Source organism: Centropristis striata, chromosome 20 (genome assembly GCF_030273125.1).
Source record: "Centropristis striata isolate RG_2023a ecotype Rhode Island chromosome 20, C.striata_1.0, whole genome shotgun sequence".
Classification (NCBI taxonomy): domain Eukaryota; kingdom Metazoa; phylum Chordata; class Actinopteri; order Perciformes; family Serranidae; genus Centropristis; species Centropristis striata.
The window spans coordinates 5475645-5498642 of record NC_081536.1 but is presented as its reverse complement, the minus strand read 5'-3'; the positions used below and the strand labels follow the sequence as shown (position 1 = coordinate 5498642).

General features: G+C 41.4%; 2 protein-coding genes across 9 annotated transcripts in view; one reads left to right on the top strand and one right to left on the bottom strand.

The window, feature by feature from the left end:
- Positions 1–297: 297 nt before the first annotated feature.
- Positions 298–7177, bottom strand: eif3s6ip (eukaryotic translation initiation factor 3, subunit 6 interacting protein). Its single transcript, XM_059359254.1, has 15 exons — positions 7028–7177; positions 6085–6127; positions 5785–5995; positions 5577–5656; positions 4996–5057; positions 4224–4293; positions 4045–4118; positions 3749–3920; positions 3342–3496; positions 2627–2797; positions 2308–2441; positions 1862–2035; positions 954–1143; positions 644–724; positions 298–487 (listed from the first exon to the last, which is right to left on the bottom strand). Exons 1-15 carry the CDS (start codon positions 7061–7063, stop codon positions 410–412), a joined length of 1731 nt encoding a protein of 576 aa, XP_059215237.1. The 5' UTR covers positions 7064–7177; the 3' UTR covers positions 298–409.
- A 2090-nt stretch (positions 7178–9267) lies between these two features.
- The window catches only part of smoc2 (SPARC related modular calcium binding 2), a 28056-nt gene continuing 14325 nt past the window's right edge, over positions 9268–22998 (top strand). For 2 of the 8 annotated variants that reach the window (XM_059359970.1, XM_059359968.1), the window contains exons 1-5: positions 9270–10164; positions 17093–17255; positions 20055–20161; positions 20870–20969; positions 21796–21840. In XM_059359970.1, the coding sequence (XP_059215953.1) occupies positions 10090–10164; positions 17093–17255; positions 20055–20161; positions 20870–20969; positions 21796–21840 (490 nt within the window). In that variant the 5' untranslated portion in view covers positions 9270–10089. Of the gene's footprint in view, positions 10165–17092; positions 17256–20054; positions 20162–20869; positions 20970–21795; positions 21841–22998 lie in introns of all 8 variants that reach the window. The other 6 variants (XM_059359974.1, XM_059359972.1, XM_059359967.1 and 3 more) reach the window with 5 other exon arrangements.

Genomic DNA, 22998 nt, shown 5'->3' with positions numbered 1-22998 from the left:
GCCAGTAATAACAAGATTACTGGTGCAGCAGGATGAGCTCAAGCAGGATATTAAAAAACAAATCTTAGTATGAATCATTCAGGTTTCTCAGGGTCCAAGTTTTTTGTCCTCAGGTCTCAAGGTTGAAATTTGTTGTACTGAAAAGTATAATTTAAACTGACAAATCTCCAATAATAATGTAGGCGGTGTGCCTTAACTACATGTGATTCAGTATCTGACCCAGTGTCACAGATTGGTAAATACTGCCATCTAGTGGTCATTAAGGGTAAACACTTGACAGGGAACAAAAAAGAGAAATTGTTCTAGCACATCACTCCATTCGTTTATTGTTTCCAGGTTACATAGAAAAATTTTAATCAATAGTTGTCAGAAAGATTGAGGGGCTAGAAGTCTTCTTGGCTGCTGCTGGTCAGACTGCTCGGGCTGCAGCGCTCGCTGATGTCGTAGAGGTCCCGGTGGTTGGCATCTTCTTCAGCGTCTTATTCAACTGAAGGAACAAGGAGGGATATTTTTCAGTCTTTGACAGAAAATATAACTATCAGCATTCCTCTTTTGAATGGAATGTCCTTCGCAAAAAAAATATTTTCTCCATAATCCTGCACATTTCCATCCCTTGCCAGAGGCATGGTGGATCAGTACTCACCTCCTCAAACTTGTGGATCTGTCTGATGAAAAAGTCTCCGTACCGACGAGCAACTTTAGTGTCGGCAATGTGGATCATGTCCTGTGGAAGTGTGACGGAGAAAAAAACTCATTAAACATACAGAGCTACTTGTATCACCTCAAAAAAAACATATTTACTATTCTATATACAGCTTGAGTAGGATTTCATAAGGGCTTGTGCATATTTATCTAGACCTGCTGTGAATAACAGGCAGATGGTCCAATCACCCCTGTGACATAGTTCACACTGTATTTACGATGTAGAGAAGTCAAGTCATCACTTTACACACCTTGTCAATGTAAAAGTCGACCTCAGAGGCAGACTGAAACTCTCCATCCAGAGCCGAGATGCCGCTGGTCCACACCAGGTTCTTCATCTTGTGTTTGAAGACGAGCAGCTGGATACGGAAGTCCTGCTCAGTCATGTCCAAGAATCCTGCTAGCTTGGCGACTGGCATGGTGGTGTACAGCTTCAGGAAGCTGCAAGGACACATAGTGACTTAGATGACATGTATAGACAACCTGCAACTGAGTTAAAGGGTTTCTAAAGACAATGTAAAGGGCAGATGTTTTATTTTGGACCTCTACTAGCTATATAAAGCCATCTATCTGATCAATAGTTCCCTAGTGTATTAATCTCCTGCACACAGGTTGGTGAATCAGCCCTACCAGTGTTGTCATACTATTCCATTTATCAACAGGTTGCAGAAACACGCCAATAATTGCCACAATGTGCCAGAAAGATGACTGGTAGTTAACTTTAGATACGTTCCAAATACTTTATGCACACTTATACATTTTACATACTATACAAATTAAAGACTGTTACATGCAGTCTGTATATAATTGGGACACTCCACATCATAATATTGCTCCTGAAATGTTGAACCTCTTGGTTATGTATGCTGTGAAGAGGATTGTGGCCCAGAACAGCTAGAAAAGCCTGCTGGCCTGCATACAGTAAATGTGACCAGATGGCAGTTGGACATTTTGGTATTTTTGGCATACTGCATTTGTCTTCCACGTATTGGGGTCTATTATATATTTTTCTGGTACACTAAATAGTATTCACACATGAATGTAAACAATGCTGGATTTAAAATACTTGATGGAAACCAAACATTAAAACATTTTTTAGAAAGAAAACTCCACAGGGCCTCTCAAACTATGCCACACACTGAAAGTTGTTATGGCCTACCTGCGAATGGTGGAGAGCTGGGCCTGCTGCTGCACCTCCTCAGCAAAGACCTTCAGCTGCTGCTGGAAAGGCTCTTTGTGGTAGTTGGGGTGGACGTTGTCGTAGTTCGGCACCACAGGTGACAGGAACTTGGGACAGGCGAAGCTGAACAGCTCCTCAAACACCTGCAGGTCTCTGACATGGAAAAGAAACATTTGTGTTATTTAAGACACTGCTACTGTTGGGCACCATAGAAATACATATCAACACCAAATTTCCAACAACTTAATTGATTGATTGATTGATTGATTTTATTTGATATAAAAAATATGAAACAGCAACCTGTGTCATACGTAATATAAATAGATACAAAATAGTCAGGGATGACACAATAAAGCCCTAAGGCTTATTTCCATTGTGGTCCCTAAGAGAGGTTTAGGTGGCCTAGTGTGATGAGCTTTTCTTACCCTTTCTGCATTCGCAGCATCTTGTCTCCGTACTTCTCCCTCAGCTGGGTGTGGATGCTCTCGTCGATCCGCATCGGGTACATGGTGAGAGCGATGGCCAGCAGGCCGTGCATCTGCTCGTTTTGTTTGTTGACCTAAAACCATATTATACAAGTATTAACATACGTCTACATTATAACACTGTATGATCATTTCAGAGAATGCATGAATGAAAATGGCTGATATTAGCTCTTCATTTCAGTTTTAATTTCTCAGAACGGGTGGAAGAATCCATAACTAAACCTAAAACAGTTGCGTAAGAAGCACTGCTCTGACTGACCATCTCATATTTATACGTTGACCTCTGGAACATGTTTCTCGTCCTCTGGATGTACAGCAGGATGTTGGCAAAGACTCGAATGGCATCCTGGTAGCGCCTCATCATCAAGTAGGCAAAACCCACATAGTAATATGTAGTGATCTGGCACTCGGGCACACGGGAATACATACTCTGAAAGACAGGAAACAACATAAGATACAGGGGTGTGGATGAGAGAATAAAATACAAGATGCGGCAAAAAAACAAGTAAATATCAGTCAACAAACTTAGAAATATTTAAAAATAGAGATGGCTTGGCATACTCAGTGGTATCTTCAGATAGATAGATAGATATACTTTATTTATCCCAAGCTGGGAAATTACAGTGTAGCAGCAGCATTACACACAGAGACAATGACAACACAATTAAATAAAAAGAACAACCTAGGCATACTTCAAGCAATAAAATATAAAAATATGATAAAAAATAAAGTGTCTAAAGAAGGAGTATGTATTAAGGAGTAGAATAGAATTCCAGTGCAGAATAAATATGAATATGCAGTATAAAAATGTTGGTGCTATGAAACAAATAAGGTGCACTGAACAGTGTGAATAAAAAACACATAAAGTGCATAGACAGTATGTAATGAACCAGACTATTATTTGTTATTGTACAGTGTGATGGCATGTGGCACGAAAGATTTTTTATATCTTTCCCTATGACAGCGGAGCTTACTTTCTTGTTGAGCTCAATGTTCTCCAGGACTTTGATGGCCTGGTAATAATCCCCCAGCAGAGAGTGAAGCCTCAGGAGTCCCACCAAGCTGAAGTAACCCAACATCTTGTAGAGAGAGTGACGCCCATATTCTCCGGCCACGCTCTCTGGGTCTCCTGCAACACACCAACAAATAACATGTTAGCTGCCTCGTATAAACACAAACTGAATACACTGAAGTCTACAAGCAACAAACTGCTAAAACTACAGTTTTACAGGCCTATATATCTACAGAGAATTTAAACTGTGTGTTATTTTGGTAACTTTAACAAGTTTCAAGGTCTTTACTTTTTTTGTTTAAAAGCAGTTTCCTGTATTTACCCCCACCTAATGCCATCTACAAATATCTCCAAAACATTCATCTTTACCTCCGCTGGTGTAGATCTCCAGCTGGCGGTTAATGTTGCTCTTGTCCACCAGGGAGTGGAGAACGTTGAGGACGCTGTGGACGTTCCAGATCTTTGGGTTGTTCCTCAGGAATTCAATCTCCTCCTCTGACTTTTTGGCCGTCTTACAGCGGTACTGACTGAAGGACTGGAACTGGTGAGGAAAGAGTGTTAACAGAATTTAAAACTAAGTTCCTTTTGCTTCGAGACAGAAGTTGAAACATGTGAGGTATTATTAACTCAGGATAGATTTAAAAAAAGAATGTAATGCACCGTACCTGGTAGATGAATTCATCGATGATGTCCCAGAGCCACTGGTTTGGCAGCTCCAAGGGGGCGGGGCCATCAGCATCTGTTCCAATCACATAACTCTCTCATGACTCTTGTTTTATTAGGTTTTATTTCACACTGATAACTACAGGGGAGAGGAAAATAAAAGGAATATTCTGGAACTTACTGAGAATGTAATTGAAGAGGTTGCAGTAGTTGTAGTAGGACTCAAACCTCTGGTCCAAAGTTGGTCCACCCTGATGACCAAGAGAACGATATTTATAATCAAATACAGGAGGTGTTTTCCCATATTTTGTAGGTTGTTCGACATGTTTCGGGTTGCTTTGTGTCTTTGTTATAATCAAACAGAATAGTTGTGAGAGTAAAACTTTCCACACTGCAACCAAACATTGTTTTCTTTCAAGAAAAATAAATCAATTTAATCTAAAATGTATGATTGTTGACTAAAAACCTGTGTTCCCATATCGAAAAGCTTTGCTTACTGTTGAAGTGAGGCTCACGGACAGAACAAACAGTGACAGATGTAAGACACATCTCTATGTGACAGCTTGGCAACATCCACTGGGAGACAGAGTATGAAGTCCATGGAGAAGACAGCACGGGAGTGATGTTGCCAAGCTGTCACTGCAATCGAGACTGTCCAACAGAGACATGTGGTACATCTTTCAGTGTAACACAAGATTCAGTACAACAGCAAACAATATTTGGAGATTTGCAAATAAAAATTGTTGAATTCTAAAGGAAAACTTTTTCTCTGCAATAATTGGAATTATTTTTTAATCACAGTGGGGTTTTTTATTATCTGAAATAAAGCAGTATGATTATAGTGTGGCAAATTTTGCTCTTAAATGTATTCAGTTTTTACAGAATAATAAAAACACAAGAGTTAGCACATCGACAGAGAGGTTGAGGAGTTTTTATATAAAGCAGTTACTCACGCTGACTTTAGCATAAATGTGTCTGTAGTACAGTTCCTTATAAAGGATGAGGAACACAGCATCTGTAGGAGATAAAAGGCAAACAATGACATGAAACATTGCAACTGCTGAATTACACAAGGTCGTTTAATTCAATTGTAAACTCAAAACCACATATTTATCTTGACTTTTGACCTGCTTCTACAATGTACAAGTATTAGCTAATATCAGTTACTATGGTGGACATATACATTTTAAGAGCCAGTTCATAAATGAAAGAACAATTAGTACAAAGAAAAATGATGGTGTCTGTGCAGAGGAAAAAACAGGACAGATGATTGCACTTTATATATTTATATAATTACAGTATTGTTTTAATTAAATTGATGGTACAGTGAATGAATGACATGAATATACTAAGTGCTGAGAGAATGAGAATGTATCTTTTCTATTTACTATTTATTGAGATGAGATAAGAATGTATCTTGTTATTTACTATTTATTATGCTATTTTTATATGAGTCCAGTACCTGAGTGCATTGAATTTCATTGTATTTCTGTGCAATGACAAATAAAAATCTAATTTAATCTAATAAACTCACCGTTGCCAACAAGTGATGCGATGGCCTCAGCCTCTGGCCAGGGAGAGTTCTTGAAGAAACGGTCAGTCAACTTATTCCAGCTGAACAGGAACAAAACAGAAAAAGGTGAGAAACTCATCACCCAGACAAAGTGTTTAATGTGTCTGTTAAAGCAGGTAACAACATCATCACCATGGGGAGAGGTTTACTCGCAATGAGTCGAGTTTACCTGTTCTCATAGACATCCTGGATCTCATAGATCTTCTGCTCGATGCTCTCACTGGACACACGGTTGGACTGCAGCTCGTAAACCTTCTGGTCGATTAAGTCAGAAGTGGTTTTGTGGAAATACTGCAGGAAGTTCTTGATCACCTCTGGGATGACGTGATAGGTCTGCTGCTCATACTGCCTCTCATAGGCCAGGTCCACTTTAGGGTCACCTGCAAGAGTGAGGAGGAAACATCAATACACCGAGAGGTGCTTTCATGCATTTAGATAAATAGAGATACACATTTGTGTGTATACTAACCGGTATGCAGTTCGGTGTCATTTGGGTAGGCGTACGGATCGTACTGTAAAGAAACACAGCAGTGAGATTAGGGGTGTGTCATATCGTATCGTTCATGATAATATCGTTTTGTTTTTTTTATGGTTAAAGATATATCATATATCATGATATTGGCAACGTTCCTACTTCTTGATGTAGTGGTTAAAGTTGTTTTCATCATAAAGAGCTACTATTACTCCCTCTCGCTAAACACATGCAGCTTTCAAAATAAGAGCAGTGTGTTACCAGAATCCACCACATAATTTACAAGAAGACTGTCAAAATAAGATGCCTTAAATAAAATATACAAGAACCTTTATTCTCCTTTACAAAATGTCATTAAAATATGCCCCCAGAACCCCTAAATGGTTATTTTTATTATTGCTGATACTCAAGAGTCAAGAGTAAAAAAAAATTAATTGGCAAGTGTTGAGATTTGCACTTCAAACTACATGTTAGATTTTTATTTATTTATACAGACTAAAAAAAATCATATTTTCTCTATCTTTTTAAGTATTTCCTAATATCATGAAGAATATCGCCATTGCAAAAATAGCCTGCAATATCGTGATATTCTTTTAGGGCCATATCGCCCAGCCCTAAGTGAGATTAGTTAACGTACTGATGCGCATCTGTCACCCGGGCAGTCTTTATTAAGATTAACGCTAATTTAACCAAACACATTATCCTCCACCTTACAACACTACATTACGTTATATAGACGCTGATGTTATGGTTACAATCTCTACATAAACAAGGCTACAAAAACCATTAACATCATGCTGGCTCATCAAAAGCTACTGTTGTGCCGGTGGAGTTAAGCTAGCTACGAAGCTAGCTTAGCTAAACGGCTACCGCTACGAAACCTGTCATTGTTATTGTCTCTAAATAATTGAAATATCTGGTAGAGAAAATATGTACTTACATCCTCCTCTTCGTGGTATGCGGCGGGGGTAGTCATTTTTCTAAGCTCATAAGAAGCTGGAGTGAAAAACGAGGATGTGTGCTCAGTTAGCTAACGCCGCTAAACCACGCAGCTGGCGCTGGAGAGAAGACCGGAAACGGAAGGAACGCGCCATGACGCGCTGGAAACACAATGCATTGAAGCATTATGGGAAATTGAGTTTATATGTAATGGTTATGGTCCAAACATAACATAACCCTATGACCCTTGTAAGCATGGTTGTACGTTGAAGACAGTGGGTTTCAAACCTTCATGGCCCGGTTTTTTTAAATTCAACTGGATTGGAGGAGTCCGGTACATTTATTTTCATTAGAATTATTGTTAATTTTAGTTGTTAAAATAAAAAATAATGTTTGCTACATTTCCTCTAAACTGCCATATTGCTGAAGAATGAGCAAGGTAAGTCTTTTTATATTTGTGATTTGACTTTAGTATTTGCTTGGCATCACCTGTTTTTCTTTAAAGTCTGAACATAACATGTTGCTTTGCTTTCTGAATGTTAACCTGAGTCTGAATAGTAAACCAAAACAGATTAAGACTCTTGATAGCTTAGCCCAGGGATGGGCAATTTAAATGCTGGAGGGGGCCACAATTTTTCATGGACACTACCACCAGGGCCACATATAGGACCGTGCACACCCAGATATGATGAAACTGCAATTTTAAATATGTTAACAGTGCAGTAACTTAACATATTTCATGCTCAAATGCATGTATGACAGTATAAGTAGGAATACAAAAGATTTGAAGCAAATTAAAAAACTGAACAAGAACATTAGACCAACATTAATTGCAATAAGTAATTTTGTGCATTTTTACACAGCACTTTTAGGATTTCATGCTCAAATGCATGTAGTTGGACTGAGGGCCACTTCAAGTGAGGGTAAGGGCCGTATGCAGCCCCTGGGCCTCCAGTTGTCCATCCCTGGCTTAGCCTATATTTGACTTCTCATAGTAGCAGCAGCAGCAGCAGAAGGGCAAGGCAGCAATTCTCAATGTTGTTAGTTATTAATTGACTTGCTTGTGCTTGGCAAGTCAAAATGTCCCACGTGTAGGGAACCTAAATACAATGATATTTATGAAACAATGCCATTGTTGGGTTTTGCCTTCATGTTATTTAAAATTTCTGAAACTTTCTCTTCAACCTTTAAAACCTTTAAAATTATATGTATTTTTAAATGTATTAAAGTCTAACAGTCTCACAATTTGTCAACTTGTAATATAGGGCAGTAAATACAGAAAGCATATAGAATATGCAAGAGAAAATCAATTTTAAAAAACAACATGTAAATACATATATATATATATATATATATATATATATATATATATATATATATATATATATATCATAGGTTTCAGGTTAAAAAAAGTACCAGAATTTTTAATGCTTATAAAAACTTTTTTATTTATTATATATATATATATATATATATATATATATATATATATTATTTTATTAAATTGGGTGATTTATTAGAGAATTCAGTTTAAGGGGTAAAGGTAGTGATTTGGAAAAAATAATGTTTGTGAATTTAAAAAAAATCATATAGACTAATAAAATGAATAAGATATTCAAGAGCACCATCATTCGGATTATCATAGTAACACATAATATATCCGAGGTTAAAAAAGACAATGGACAGAATTGGACTCCAGATCTGGCCAGAAGAAATAAGAAAGAGAGAAATTTCAAAATCAAAATATCTGTGAGAAATCGTGTCTCTATTAGGTCATGTTGACAAAAGGTACAGTGAATATCAATGTATTTAAACTTAGTAATACGTCAGTTAGCAAGACATGACTTTTTTACTTTTGAAATGTACTTCCTTTGCCTTATTTGAAGTAAATAGTGAGAAAAGGTAGTGTGATGGTATTAGATGTGTGAGCTTGTAACTACTAGTGAACACCGTTAGATGGCGTTGTAGTCGCAAAGTGTCGCTGTCTATTAATTCAGTAGGCTCAGATGAACAGACTTGTCAGAAGTTAAGTCAAGAATAGGATCAAATTGATCTCATCTCTTGAAATCGGGCTGCAATAATAATTATAATCATACTCAATTGAAACTACTGCTACTCAGATGAGTTTGGCGTCCACTGCTCTACGTGCATTATGTGATTTAAATCAATCAAAGGACATGTTGCAAAATCATTTGTGCTATTTTATTTATTTTTTTGCTGAAAACCCAACTATCAGTGCATTGTTTGTGCATAGTGTTAACTCGAAGGACTTTGTGTAACTTTATTTGGAGAAGTTTATTATAGGCCGAGAGAGAATCGAGAAAATCTAAATTGTATATTGAAGTAAGTGTGTGTGCGTGTGCATGTGCGCGTGCATGCGTGTGTGTAGCAGTATGAGAGCTTGAGCGCAGACTATTTCTTGTTCTTGCTGACCCTCCCAGCAGACACAAGCCTGTCTGACCCCTTCCTCTCTTTGCCAATCGAACATCATCACAAGGGTCTTCTGGAAAAACAAAACGTTTTCTTGCTGTGGTTTTGAAGGAGGGGGAAAAGGAGAAAAAAAGGTGAAAGAGAAGAATACCTGACGTGTTTGCCTCAGCTACCAGCAGCAGACGGAGTCCCTCTAAACCTACACCTACTTACCTACCTACCTACCCACCGGCTGGGGAGCTGCCTGCATCCGATAAGGGATCTAGTCGACAAAATCAAGTGTGGAGGGAGGGGGTGTGGAGAAAAGAAGTAGAATTGGAGAGAGGGAAAAAAGGAGAAGACACACCGAGGGAGGGGAAAAGGTCAGGGACACGGGGGGGTTTATCGCACTGCCAGAAATACGGAGAGTGTCTACACCAACGGGTTGGCAGACGAAACAGAGGAGACGAAGTGAAATAAACCAGCTAACCCTCTCCCCAACACTGACACTTTTTCGCAAGGACTACTTTGGATTTTTAAAGTTTTCCGATTCCTTCCCAAGACAGTTGTTGGTGCTTTGGTGAAGCCCAAGCACCACAGAGTGATATTTGGACCGTGCGTAATTTGGAGAGTTTATTGCCACTCTGCGTCAGGATGCGCGTCTGTCCGCTGCTGGTCTTCCTCTGTCTGCTGTGCGCTGGACGCGCTCAAAAGTTCTCCGCTCTCACGGTAGGAAGAGCCACATAACTCCTAGAATACCGTTCATTCATATCCAAAAGTAAAAATACGTTTAAAGTGAAGGATGTGCTTGTACATTCCATGCGTAATATTTGCGCAAAATGGACACAGTACGAGAAAATCCTTTTTTTCGTCAGCAATGTAGTTCTGCAACAGTTTTTTTAGTCAGCAACTTCACAAAACTATTGTTTGTTATGATTAAGAGTTTTTATTTTCTTCTAATAATCAGAAACACTTTTATTGAAATATTTAATAAACAGACTTTAAATAATTTTAACATGATTATGGCCCATGCCCAAAAGAAGAGGCTTTTACTGTTTGAAATTGGTTTATATATGACTGGCTGAATTTAAGATTGATATTAAAACTAATTAATAGATCCCCAGACTGAGGTTTGAATTTGGAAAAAAAGAGCTCTCTGTGTTCTCACTAAGTTGCATAAACCCCATGTCCCTGTGTTTCAGGGTCTCTGCACAGTGAGATGGCAGAGCTGCTGTGTTGCCTGTGAGGAGCTGCTCTGTTAGCAGCACCTCTGTGCTTTACTTTTAGTGTCTTTATCCGCCTGCCAGCATCTTGTCTGTCTCTGTGTCCACTTCACTCCCCTTGTGCCAGTGGCTCTGTAGAGGCTGCTCTGCCAGTGTCAGCAGGGCTGCTGCACCAAAAGCACATGGCATTGTTTACAGCAGCAGCAGAGCAGTGTCTCCTGTCCACTGACCTCAAACTAAGAATCTTTAAAGGCAGATTTAAAGGGGGATTTCATGGCCACGATCAAGTGCAGGTACGGTGCTACAGAGCGGAATGTGCATTGTCAGAGGCTTGGAGCTTGATTTAGAGGGTTGATGCGACAGCCGCCGCCCCCCAGCACCGTTATTTATGATGCGGGTGAAGATGCCTTAATATCCAATTGGAGACAAATGGCTATGAGTCGTTAACCTGCAGGTGAAGGGTCGGAGATCCTTTCTCCCTGACGGCACTATGGAGTTGTGGAATGTGGGAGGAAGTGTTCCACTGAGCAGATGCTCCACCTGAATTCGCACACAGAGTACAGATAATATGAATGTGTCTTTCTTCAGATATTTATTACCATGTTGGTATATCCTACACACACACACACACACACACACACAGCATCTATTGCACATATGTCTGTCTGGAAGAGGGATCACTCAGTCGTTCCTCCATGTTTTCCCCTGTGAAAGAGTTCATTTGGGGAGTGTTTCCTTATCCAAAGAGAGGGTCAAAAAGGACAGATGTTTTCATACGCTGCACAGATTGTAAAGCCCCCCCAAGACAAATTTGTGATTTGTGATATTGGGCTATATAAATAACACTGAACTAACTTGAGATGTCATGGTAGCAATATTTACCTGGTAGTCATGTAAAGGTTACATTATTTACCTGAATCCAAATACATTATTCAGGGAAGCACAAGTAATGTGTTGAAACAGATGTTTCTTCTATCTGAAGTTGCTCAATGTATTATTGGGGAAAATAAATTATGATTGACACTTGGGCCAGCCCTTATGTTTCTTGAAATGATAAAGAAAAAGTAATGTGTGAGGATGTGGAAACACAGTTAATTATATGCAGATATTTAATCAATTTGATGATTTGAGTGAATGAAAATGGCAGTGCCAGTAACTATTAATTCAGAAAACAATGTTTGCCTGATTTAATGTGACCTCCTGCATAAACCACACTACTTTCTTGTCTTCCATCCAAATACAGATACAGAACAGATCATTTTGTTGGTAGAACAGATACAAATACAGATAATAGCACTTTGTAGACTTCTAGGATACAACTATATTTTCAGATATGACTGTAAGAAGGAGAAACCTTACTGCATGTTTCAGTGGTAAATGTGTCCGTGTCCTACCTCCCCACTGTGTCTCATTAGACCTTCTTTATTGGAATAGCACATGGAGCACTGGACTTGTCTTTTAGCAGGACGTTGTGAGTGATTTATTGCTTATTGTATGAATGACACAGGAGAGGTTATTGTTGGTTTCAAGAAAATGTCTCCATGTGATATTTTGTGCATATTTGAGGTCGAACAGGCAGTTAAATATATGGGATATTTGCCCAGGTTATTCACGAGGCAGACTTTTTCCATGGTTTATGGAAGTATGAAATAGTGTGTGAAAAGATGAAGGCGCTGAGACCATTGGCGGCCTCCGTGTCAAACCTGGAGAAGGCTATTTCTGTTTAATATATGAGCTCCATTGCCCCCTACGCTTTCATAAAATTGTGCACCTGCTCAGCGAGACTATCAGTGGCCTTTCACACCACCCCTCTTTCTTTTTAACATCTTTCACAGCAATTAAATGCCCTTTCCTTTGATTGAGTTAGTAGCCTGGTTAAAGGCTGTCACTTTCTTCCCTTTCCACCATGCTGGAAACTAATGATCCCCTTTGCATCCCCACATCCACGCAGGAAACTCCCGCCAAGGCCATTTAACACGTTTGCCACGGCTCTCAGCTGGGGCCCCCATTGACCCTTGCGGGGCCGTGGTGTGAGGGGCCTCTCGGTGCGCTGGAAGCGGGGGCCTCCCAGCCCAGAGGGCCCTTATCAGCCTACAATGTGCTCTCTGCTGGAGGCTCGCCTCCTCCGTACTCCATTCAATCCCACAATGCTGCAGAGCCAGGGGGAGGTAATAGGATTTGATTTGTATGCTGGTTAGTCTTGGAAAAAAAAAGTTTCCCTTACACTCCGCCAGTCTCGCCCTCTCTCGCCTGTCTCTTGTCCCTTTGCCAACCTCTTGTATTATTTGAGCAGATGCAAAAAGCATCTTCCAAGAGAGATCACGCAAAGAAAAAAAAGTCATGAAAGGAAAGCAAAATAAAGAGAAAGAAAAACAGATATTGAGAGCCAGCTGTCTGGAAGAAAAGGACTTGAGCAATAAATGGATTTGAGTCACAATATGTGTTCGGTCTTGTAGGAGTCTTTTTTTATGATAAATCGGGGTGGAAGCTTGTGCTGCATGTAGCCGAGGCGGAGGCCATCCATCACTCTCCACCGTGTTGCTGTGCATGATGACGGTGCCGGGTCGGAGAGGCTGGAATGAGACATCAGGGGAATGTCAGGAGCTCTGCCTCGGCCTCGCCCATCCATCACCACAGGCCAAACACACAGGGATCTGCAGCAGACAGCTAACTACCATTAGCAGTAACCAGGAGGAAGAGGTCCTCAACACACCATCAGTCTCGCACTTCCTCCTCTCACTGGTTTTCACATCTTATTTCTTCTCCTCCTTCAGTGTGGCCAACTGTGACTTTGAAATAAACACTTGGATGTCTGATAGTGAATCTGGGTGGCTGATTTCATGGGTGGCTGATTTCATGGCTAACTGTGTTTTTCCGTGCTGTGTTCTTTGAGCTTTTATCGTAAACTTGCAGGCACTTGGCGCTCTGCTGTGTGCTGTACAGTGGACATCTAGCAGGACGCTGGGCTGCTGAATGACTCAGTTTGGGTTGTCAGTCTGCTGGCTTGTGAGCACTGGGGTGGCCAGCCTGAGCCGTGGCGAGGCTGGCTGGCTGGCGGTCCACCACCAAGCACGGCTGAACGCACTCGAGACACGATCAGGGCAGTTACTGGCTTTGGAAAGGTTGCTGGTTCCTCGGACCTGCCCGTCACGCCTGCTGGACTTTATGTGAAGGGGTGAGCTGTGAGCGACAGAGTGCAGGGTGAGAGGAGGTCACAGCTGCAGAGGGATGTCCCAACTGGTGTGGGAGGACAGAGGGAGAGGGAGGGAGGGTACCGGCGGGAGATTGTCAGTTAGATGCAATGATGCAAACAATCCAAGAAACTCAGAGACACTAACAAGGAGGGGCGAGGAGACGTTAGACCCCCGTTTATACACGGAAACGGGCAAAAAATGAAGAGAACTAGTCTCTCAAGTATTGTTTAGAGTCCGACCAATACTGGATATTTTGGGCAAATACCGATATTGGAGACTAAAAAAATTATTTCATCCAATATTGTGTAGTGTGTAACAATTTAATGTTCCAAGTTTTTATAATGGCCAACATTTACGCGGATACGGAGGTCTGTGGTAGACCACTATCAGCAGGTCAAATAATCTGACTGATATATTTGTCCGGCTCAACTATTCCGAAAAATAATGATTCATGTCAAAGTATAACATTAGTTTTTCCCAATACCCCATAAAGCAACAGGTGCTTAGTTGATGAAAGTGAAGGTGGCATCTGTTTGTAACCATTTGGGTACAACTGTTAATATGTGTAATAATTAGAATATCTTAAAATTGTGTTAAAACAGCACAACTGTAGACCAGTAACTGTTTTGGCTTGTGAGCCCTTAAAGTGAAGTAATGTCTACTTGATACCCGATGTTACAGATTATGGCCTTTAGAGCAACTGCAAGGTTTTTGTGTTGATTTTGGCGCCCCCTTTGGACAAAAGACGCAGCGATGTGGACTCAAGTCATCCCAACAGAAAACCTTGATCCAGTTTGTGCATGCATTTGTTTTGGAAGCAAGTGAAAGATTTTAATAATATTTATCTTTCCTCAACAGCTGTTAGCAAGATTCATAGCAATGAGGTAATGGATCTTTTTGTGGCTATGTAAGATTAATAAGTACTCCTTCTTTGCTCTTCAGTTAATCATTTTCTCTTTCCCTTTGCTCATGCTGCCTGAATATCAGAAATAGCCATGATATTCAGATTTTGCCACGAATTGGACTCGGGGACAGTCATTAAGAAAAACTATGTGCAAGTAGCCTGTCTTCATGCTGATGGTCCTGGTTGCTTATTTAGATCATATTGAGGCATCAGTATTAAATTGAGAGTTTCATCATGAGTTCAAACTTCTGGTAGGTGCATTTAATGTGAAAGTGAAAGGCATTTTTACCTCTCATGTTGATCAATTTGAAGTGTTTATGCTGCTTAAAAACTCGTATTGATGATGCTGCATTGGACTAATTAAAGTACCAAACGTGAACCCTGGTTCACATTGGGCCTCGGACCTCTGTTGCATGTCATTTTCACCTCAGCCCCCTAAAAAGCAATGTGCTTTTGTCAAACACAAAGTATTTTTGTGTCTTGTAACCCCTCAGATTTATCATTGTACCCAAGATAAATTTGTAGACACACTGTAAGTCTTGCCTGGCCCAAAACAAATACAATACTTCATCAGTTTCCTTTCACCACTGGAAATAGACGGCATTCACCATTCATATTCTGCTATTCCCAAAGGAGGAAGAGGGATTCTGTCCATATTTCTGTCTGCAGAGATGAAGGATGAGTGTTGAGACTTGGACACAGTCTGTTCATGTGAAACAACTCTCCAGCTCTGTGCCGGGATACATTTTGTGTTCTTCTCATGGCAACACATCATTTTTAAAAGCCTGGGAAGAAAGGGCTGGTAAAAAAAAAAATAGTTTTTTGAAAAAATTTCATTCAATCCAAAAGACTCATCTTCCCTCCCTCGCGGCACCTTTTCCCGATGTGTTTGAACGGGCCTCTCCTCTCTGATCCCCCCCGGGAAGATTTATGAGCAGGGCTGACAGAGTGGGCTGTGCCCCCCCTCCCCGCCTGCTCCCCTCTGGCCCAGGGCGACGCTGCCTTCCCTGCCAACCCTCTTCCAGGTGCATGCAGCCCTGCAGCCCAGCTCGTCTGAATGCAGGGGGGCTGCCACCAAACCTCATCTCTCACTTCATTTGTAAGATGTCAGACACAACAAATTTTTTTTATTGGTGGTGATCGTCCCACCCTCTTTGTGGATTTTTTCCCCCTTCTTGCTCTTTATGCTGCCGTGCCCTTTCTTTTGATAACTCATAACAGATTTTTATGGCTTACCTTTAATTGAGGGCTTTGATTCCCTGCTTTGTGCCACAGTTTGATAAGTGTGTGTGCGTGTGTGTGTGTGTGCGTGTGTGTGTGTGTGTGTGTGTTTGTGCATGAGTGAGTGAGAGAGAGAGGGAAAGTATCTGCCTGTGAGTGGTTACATTACAGAGAGGGCATTGAGGGATTTTGGATATTCGTGCATCCACTGAAAACATGATAAAATGAATGAAAAATGGCTTCATATGTGCAAATATTTTCATGATAAAAGAAGACAAAAAGGGTTCATAGAGGTATTTATCTTTGGATACGACTGACTTAAAACAGCACCTGTATAGGCATGGATATAGTTTGTTTTTTTCCACTAAACTCAGGTCATTATTCCCCCGAACTGAATGAATCACGCAAACTTTATGAAAACCCAACACTCACACTGTAGCAGCACAAAGCCTCCTGACATCTAGTTGATTCAGCCAATCTATCATTCACTGTCTTTTCATTCATTGTAGCAGTCACAGCTTGTTGCCACCCCCTCCTTACCGCCTCTGCCGCCGCCGCCCCATTGTGTGGCCGGGCGAGGGGGTTTCAACCACGGTGGCAGATACAATGGTGGCATTGACACAGGTGATCTGATGCGTTCAGCCAGGAGTCTCTGTCCTTGTTTCCCTTTTCATGGCTGAGTAAAACATCCTCAGGAGCGATTCCAGGTGAATACCTGTGCAGGTGTTGGCACAGACAAAGAAGAGAGGAAGTGTCAGTCAGGTTTTCTGCAGCTCTTTTAGACAAAGACAAAGCATGGCTGCACCCTGACAGGCTTGTAGTGACACTGCCTCATCTTTGTGTGTTTATCAGTGCTTTGCAGTTGGTTCATGAAAGGAGGTTGCTTGTGAATATTCTGATAAAACTTTGAAACAGAATTGACAATTTGAATGGCCTTGGCGTTGGACACCTGTTCTGTGACTGACCTTTTTGTGTCTGTCTTCATAAATCCTACAGAGTCACACCTGTTGTTTTGGAGATTAAAATGTTTTGGTGCAGAGCTCATTGATTCTCCCAAATATGTCTCATTTGGCAAATGCTTTCTCTTCTTATCTCCTGCTTTCTCGCTTTTGCAGTTCCTGCGGGTGGATCAGGATAAGGAGTGCAACATGGAATGCAGCGGAACTCCTCGCAAGCCCCTGTGCGCCTCCGACGGCAGGACCTTCACATCTCGCTGCGAGTTCCTCCGAGCCAAGTGCCGCGACCCCCAGCTGGAGGTCATCAGAGGGCCATGCAAAGGTCAGGTCATGAGTCACGCTTCAGCGCCGCCTGGCGCTCTCGAACACGTAGAGGGGGGTCACAGTCCAAACTTGTGGGTTAAATTCATTTCAGCATAATTGATTCTTTGAGTGCTGGGAGGACGAGTGGGGTTGACACAGTGAGAGTGCGTGGGGAGGAGGTGCTGCTCACTATATGTTCATTTGTCAAAAAACTAAATTAATTAGTTTTTTAGTAGAAATTATTTTTGCTTATTTTAGGATTGCACCGACCGTTCTTGTGACCTATAAGCACTTGTGTCCTAATGGACTCAAACTTAACCCACGGCACTTACTCTTGCTATGTTTCTTGACTTAATCCTTGCTTGTGTTGTATTTACTCTTATTTGTACGTCGCTTTGGATAAAAATGTCTGCTAAATGACATTATAGAATTGTAGAATTGTAGGATTTCATACCTTGTTGCAACCAACCAAAATTGTCTCACCGTCAGTATTATCACCAGATTGATAAAATGTAAAGAAATGTTCAAAAAGAACAGGATAAGTTTTTTACTGAAAACCACTAATAAAATTTGCAGCAATTCACATTTATTGTTTGCATAAAGATTAAAATAATACCAATAAAAAGCATAAAACCAATGCCTTATGTAAACATATGAAAACCATATCACGTGTGCATTAATATTAGGGACCAAGTAGCCATGAGAGGCAACTGCGCTTTGTGCACACTAGATAAGAGAACAGCAACCAAAAAGATTGTCTAACATCAAGTTATGAGGTTGAGCCTTCTTTTTTTTTACAGATTTTGCAACTCACTAAAGAAGTGGTTTTTCTCCTGAAAAGTTGCCCAAGTGCAAATCAAGTGCATATCAAAGCAGCACACCATTATGGAGGAAGGATGTGTGCAATTGTGCATGTAAAAATGATGCTAGACAGTAGTTTATTTAAACAGTTTCATCCCTAGTTGCAATAAAACTACACAACATCACTGGACCAACAACTTCCTCAGTGATAAGAAACTTCAGCTGTCTGAAATCAAATCATTATGCAGAGGCCAGGGCTTTTGAATGAAATTCTTGACAAGAATTAATGGTCTCATTTTCATCATACTAGATGTAAAGCTGTATGTATGTGACCAATGGAGGGCTGGAGATGAAAAGCAAGAGGGGAAGGAGAGCCAATGGGGTCAGGCGGCTCACAGACTCCCTCATTGTTAGTTGTTGTTGGAAGGAAGCACCCATACACCCCAATGCTGCAGCCCTGAACCCTGTCACCCCGCCCCACTCACTAACTCTATACTGCTAGTTCATCGCTCTACAGACTAGGGACAATGCCCCATTCTTACACATTACAATATTAGACCACTAATGCAGGGAGCGTGAGCGAAAGGGTTTTTGCTTAAAGAGAAGTCTTATATGATGGAAAAGCATTCCACGATTTTATGCCCGTCCGGGGTCTCTATGGCAACGTCTCTAAGCGGACATCTGGATGTGGCGGACAGCGCCGGGACACAGAATAGAGGATTCCAGCTAGGAAGCTGAAAGGGACGAGAGTCCATGAAAGTCGTATTGTATGCGTCAATAACATCGGGTCTATAAGAGTCGGGACCCCCCTCTGCTCTGGACGGCCGGGGTGAAAGACCCAGCAGCAGCAGCCGAAGTAAACCAGAGGGCCGCTCTGGCCTAAAAGCACAGAGATGGGATTGTGTTTAAAGATGGTGAGACTGGCACCACATTTGTTTTCTATCACTGCGCTCAGATGATTCAAGTGTCCTGTCATTTTTTCCAGTCAGCTTTTCGTTCGGAGCCCCCTGGAGAAAGACGACGGTTTTGGGTTTTTCCACTGGAGCTAACTTTAGAGCTCCTCAACTCGCTGTTTTCCTCCATCCGGAACATCCAGCGTCTTGCCCCCTCTCCTCACCAGTGACAGTGATACACACACACACACACACACCAGACAGAGAGAAACCAGTGCACATTCCCCTGCATGTGTCTAATGGACAATCTACTGTAAACCATGCCAGCGACTTGCAGCCTCCTGACCAGACTGGTGAACGTTTTTAAACTTAGCATGAGTCATTGTTTTAATGTGATTTGAACCTGCCAGCCAGTCAGGCACTGCGTGGCAGCTTATGTGTCAGGACGAGTTACCATCAAACCCATCGCTGCCCAACGTTTCCTGAGAGTTTGCACAGCTGGGGCTGTTGGCCAGGTGAGAAGAAGCAGCAGCTGTGGAATGAAAAGAAGAGCTACTGCTCTGACACGGAGAAGTAAAAAGACTCGAGGTGCAAATAGGTGAAAAGTTGCTGACCCACATTTATATCAACAAATATTCAGAGGACAGCTCGGGCTCAACTGAGGAGACGGTCGAGGTTTGAGAGGCGAGTGAGACAGACATTAAAGAAGGGTCAGGTTTTCCCTGTGCATCAGCCCTTTTCTTGGGTGACTGGAATGTTCTACAGGAGCAGCACGAGCTGCTTCGCTCAGTAATGGCTTTACCACCAGGCACTGTGCAGGCTTGTCTGACTTGCTCCTAATAAGACCGGGGGTGTTGGTTCTATTCCCAGCCACACAAGTATCTGCTGCTTCCGAAATGACTTGAATTGTTTCCCCTCCGTGTCTCTCTCTCTCTCTCTCTCTCTCTCTCTCTCTCTCTCTCTCTCTCTCTGCATTTTTCTTTCATTCTTCATCATCTGTGAGATTCAACATCTACTGCTGACTTCTTAAGTATGTTGGTTTCATAAGAAAATAGTTGAGCTGTGGGTTGAATCATGGGTCTCTGTGATGTGTAGTGATTCTGGTGATTTGTGGTGCTCCCCAGATACATCCAGATGTGTAGCAGAGAAGAAGTACACAGAGCAGCAGGCCAAGAAGCTCTTCCCGCAGGTCTTTGTGCCTGTATGCAACCCCGATGGCACGTATAGTGAGGTAATTAAAAAACACAACATATACAATGCTTGATTTAAATATGAGGAAGCTCTCTTGTATCTGTTTTTTGCAAGAATCGCCTCCTTCTCCTGCATTTATTTAATTGTTTATGGGGTTTTTAACACTGTCCTCTATCTTTTCATTTTAGGTTTGTCACAATACCAGAATTTAAAACTTACTATGCCATACCTCTGTTGTCATTGGCACAATTTGGATTTCTTTTTCTTTTTTTATAAACAACCTGTACACAGTGCTGGTACAGAGAATGCTGACTTTCTCCCACATCTGTGCAGCTTTGGGTTGAACTTTTGAAACTATCAAATGCGTAATTAACCCAAAGTCTGTATTTTGTATGACAAGACTATAGTCTTGACTTTTGATGCTGACATACTCATGGTATCTCATGATGGTATCTAATAGTTAAACTTTGACATTTTTAGATCACATGCTCCTTTTAGAGGAGCCTACTGTGATCAGAAAAATCCAGTTTTCAGCCAGATAGTGTGACAGATATAGCAAAATTCTTCAAATCTGTGTTCATGCAGGAAGTACAATGTACAAATGGGTTAATGGAGATTGTATCGTTTTAAAGACATGGTATTGAAAAAGTATTGAAATTTGGACTTTTTGATAACCTTATTTCAGTCCAACAAATATTCCTGGTATAGTTTGTGTTGGCTTTGTGTTTATATGCTGTTTTGATTCCAGGTGCAGTGCCACAGCTACACTGGATACTGTTGGTGTGTCACCCCCAACGGGCGACCCATCAGTGGCTCAGCAGTGGCCAATAAGAAACCTCGATGCCAAGGTAGGTAAAACCCTAGCATCGTCTCGTGTACAGGGAGCATTTGATATTGTGTACAGTCATGCATACTGCATTTGCATTTCGGTGCACTAACCTGATGGATGACATGAAAACATTATAACAGAATGGCTGATTTGTACTAGAATGTGGTCCCTGTAATTTTGTGAAGCAGTGATAATAAATCGAATCCAACACAGCAAAGCATGACATTCCATGTCTGTGGGGGGGTATAATCTTTAGTCCTGTGGGAAAGTGGTCAGTGACTGGACTGACGGCCACAGGGTTTTTTTGGGCCACCCGAGGACTGAGCGTTGCTCAAGGCTTTGGGGCCGTGTGTGTAAATAAGCCTAGTAGAAAATCCCTGCTGCAGAGTTGAGCAACAAAGTTAAACTGTAAGGAATGTAAGTGTTCTTGGAGGATGGCGTCTGCCAAACAATCAAATAACCAATGCCACATGTCCTCCCTGTGCGTCTCCGTGGGGCTGCCTCGGAAGTGGCTGCCGTCTCAATAGTGAGAAAGCTCCAGAAGCAGCAGCAGCAGCAGTAGTTCTATTGTAACTGCCAGTGTCTTAATCATAGCTGCGTATATGAAGTCTGAAAATCTCATAAAATACATCTCCAGTGAAATTCAGCGTGTAAGTGATTAGAGCCACTTCAAATAAATGAAAAGCATTTAAAAATAAAAGGCAGAAAAGAGCCCGGTGGCTGTTTAGAGATTCAAGCCAAGATCTTGAAGTGTGACAGATTTATCCCTTTTTATTATTATTGAAGGTAACATGAAAAAGGAGTGGTGGTAAGTTTTTAATTAATTTGAACATGTTGCTTTGCAGGTTCAAAACAAGAGAGAGCGACTACAAGAGAGCCAGGTAAAGCAGGTGAGACTTTAAATCAAGAAAAATTAATTGTCACAGACACATTAATGTGTGCATGCATGCTTTTGTGTTTGTCAATGCGTGTACCCATCTGAGCATGCATGTACATGTGAGTGTGTATTAATTTGTATTTCTGTCTGTTTGCCTGCATCTGTGTTGGAGATGTGCAGGGCGAGTCGCCTGTTAAGGCTTGCCTTTCTAATATTTTGTCAATTTGAGCGAGTGCAAGCAGCCTGAAGGCTGATATAAAAGCAGCCTGTTACCCAGTAACAAGTCTGAGGAGAGAAGCTGCGGTGAGCTTTAATGCTCGCCGCCAGCAGCTACAGCGACTATAACCGCCTGCTGTCCTCAACCAGGAAAACTGACTTATCCTTCTTCTCCTCTAACTTGGTCTCACTTGGTCTTTTTCAGCAACAGTGTCATAAGATACAAGGAAATGTTCACACTTTATCCTCCACCCTACTTTCACTCTGTCTCTCATCAACATCTGCCCTCTTCCAGATATAGAACCACTAAGTTCCCCTCCGGCTCCACTCCAGATACTGTATATCTTCACTCTCATCTTGTAAGAGATGATTTGTTTAACTGATGTGATTTAAAGGCTCACAAATAGAAAATGTAATTAAGGTTGATTCCAACCCGTTCCTGATATGTTTGCATGCATGAATGTGTGCAAGAGTGTGTGTCCACTTGTGTTTGTCACATGGGTTATTCCTGTCAGTGTGACATTTACGTCTGCGCCTCTCTCTCTGTAAACACTCTTGGGTATAGTGTCTGTCTGAGCCCGGCCAACTCATTACACATAGATCAAGTGGGAATGCAAAATTTGAGAGAGGAGGAGGAGTGGTGGGAGAGGGAAAGAGGGAGGAAAGGAGGTGAAGGGGAGGGGGTGGTTGTGGTTCAATCTGAACTGGTTGGATAAACAGGGTGGTGAAAAGCAGAATAAACTGTAGATTTGTGGTGTGCCAGCGCTGAAAATAGCAGTGATTGCATCAATATTTTGATTCAGCAGAAGCCCATCAGTACCTAAACAGTCCGCAGCGGCCTTTGCTACAGTTTTATCATCGGAATATTGGTGATGTTAAACACAAAATGCTTTACCATAAACCCATTTCTGGTGCTTGACAAATTTATTCACATGCTGGAATCATATGCAGCTGA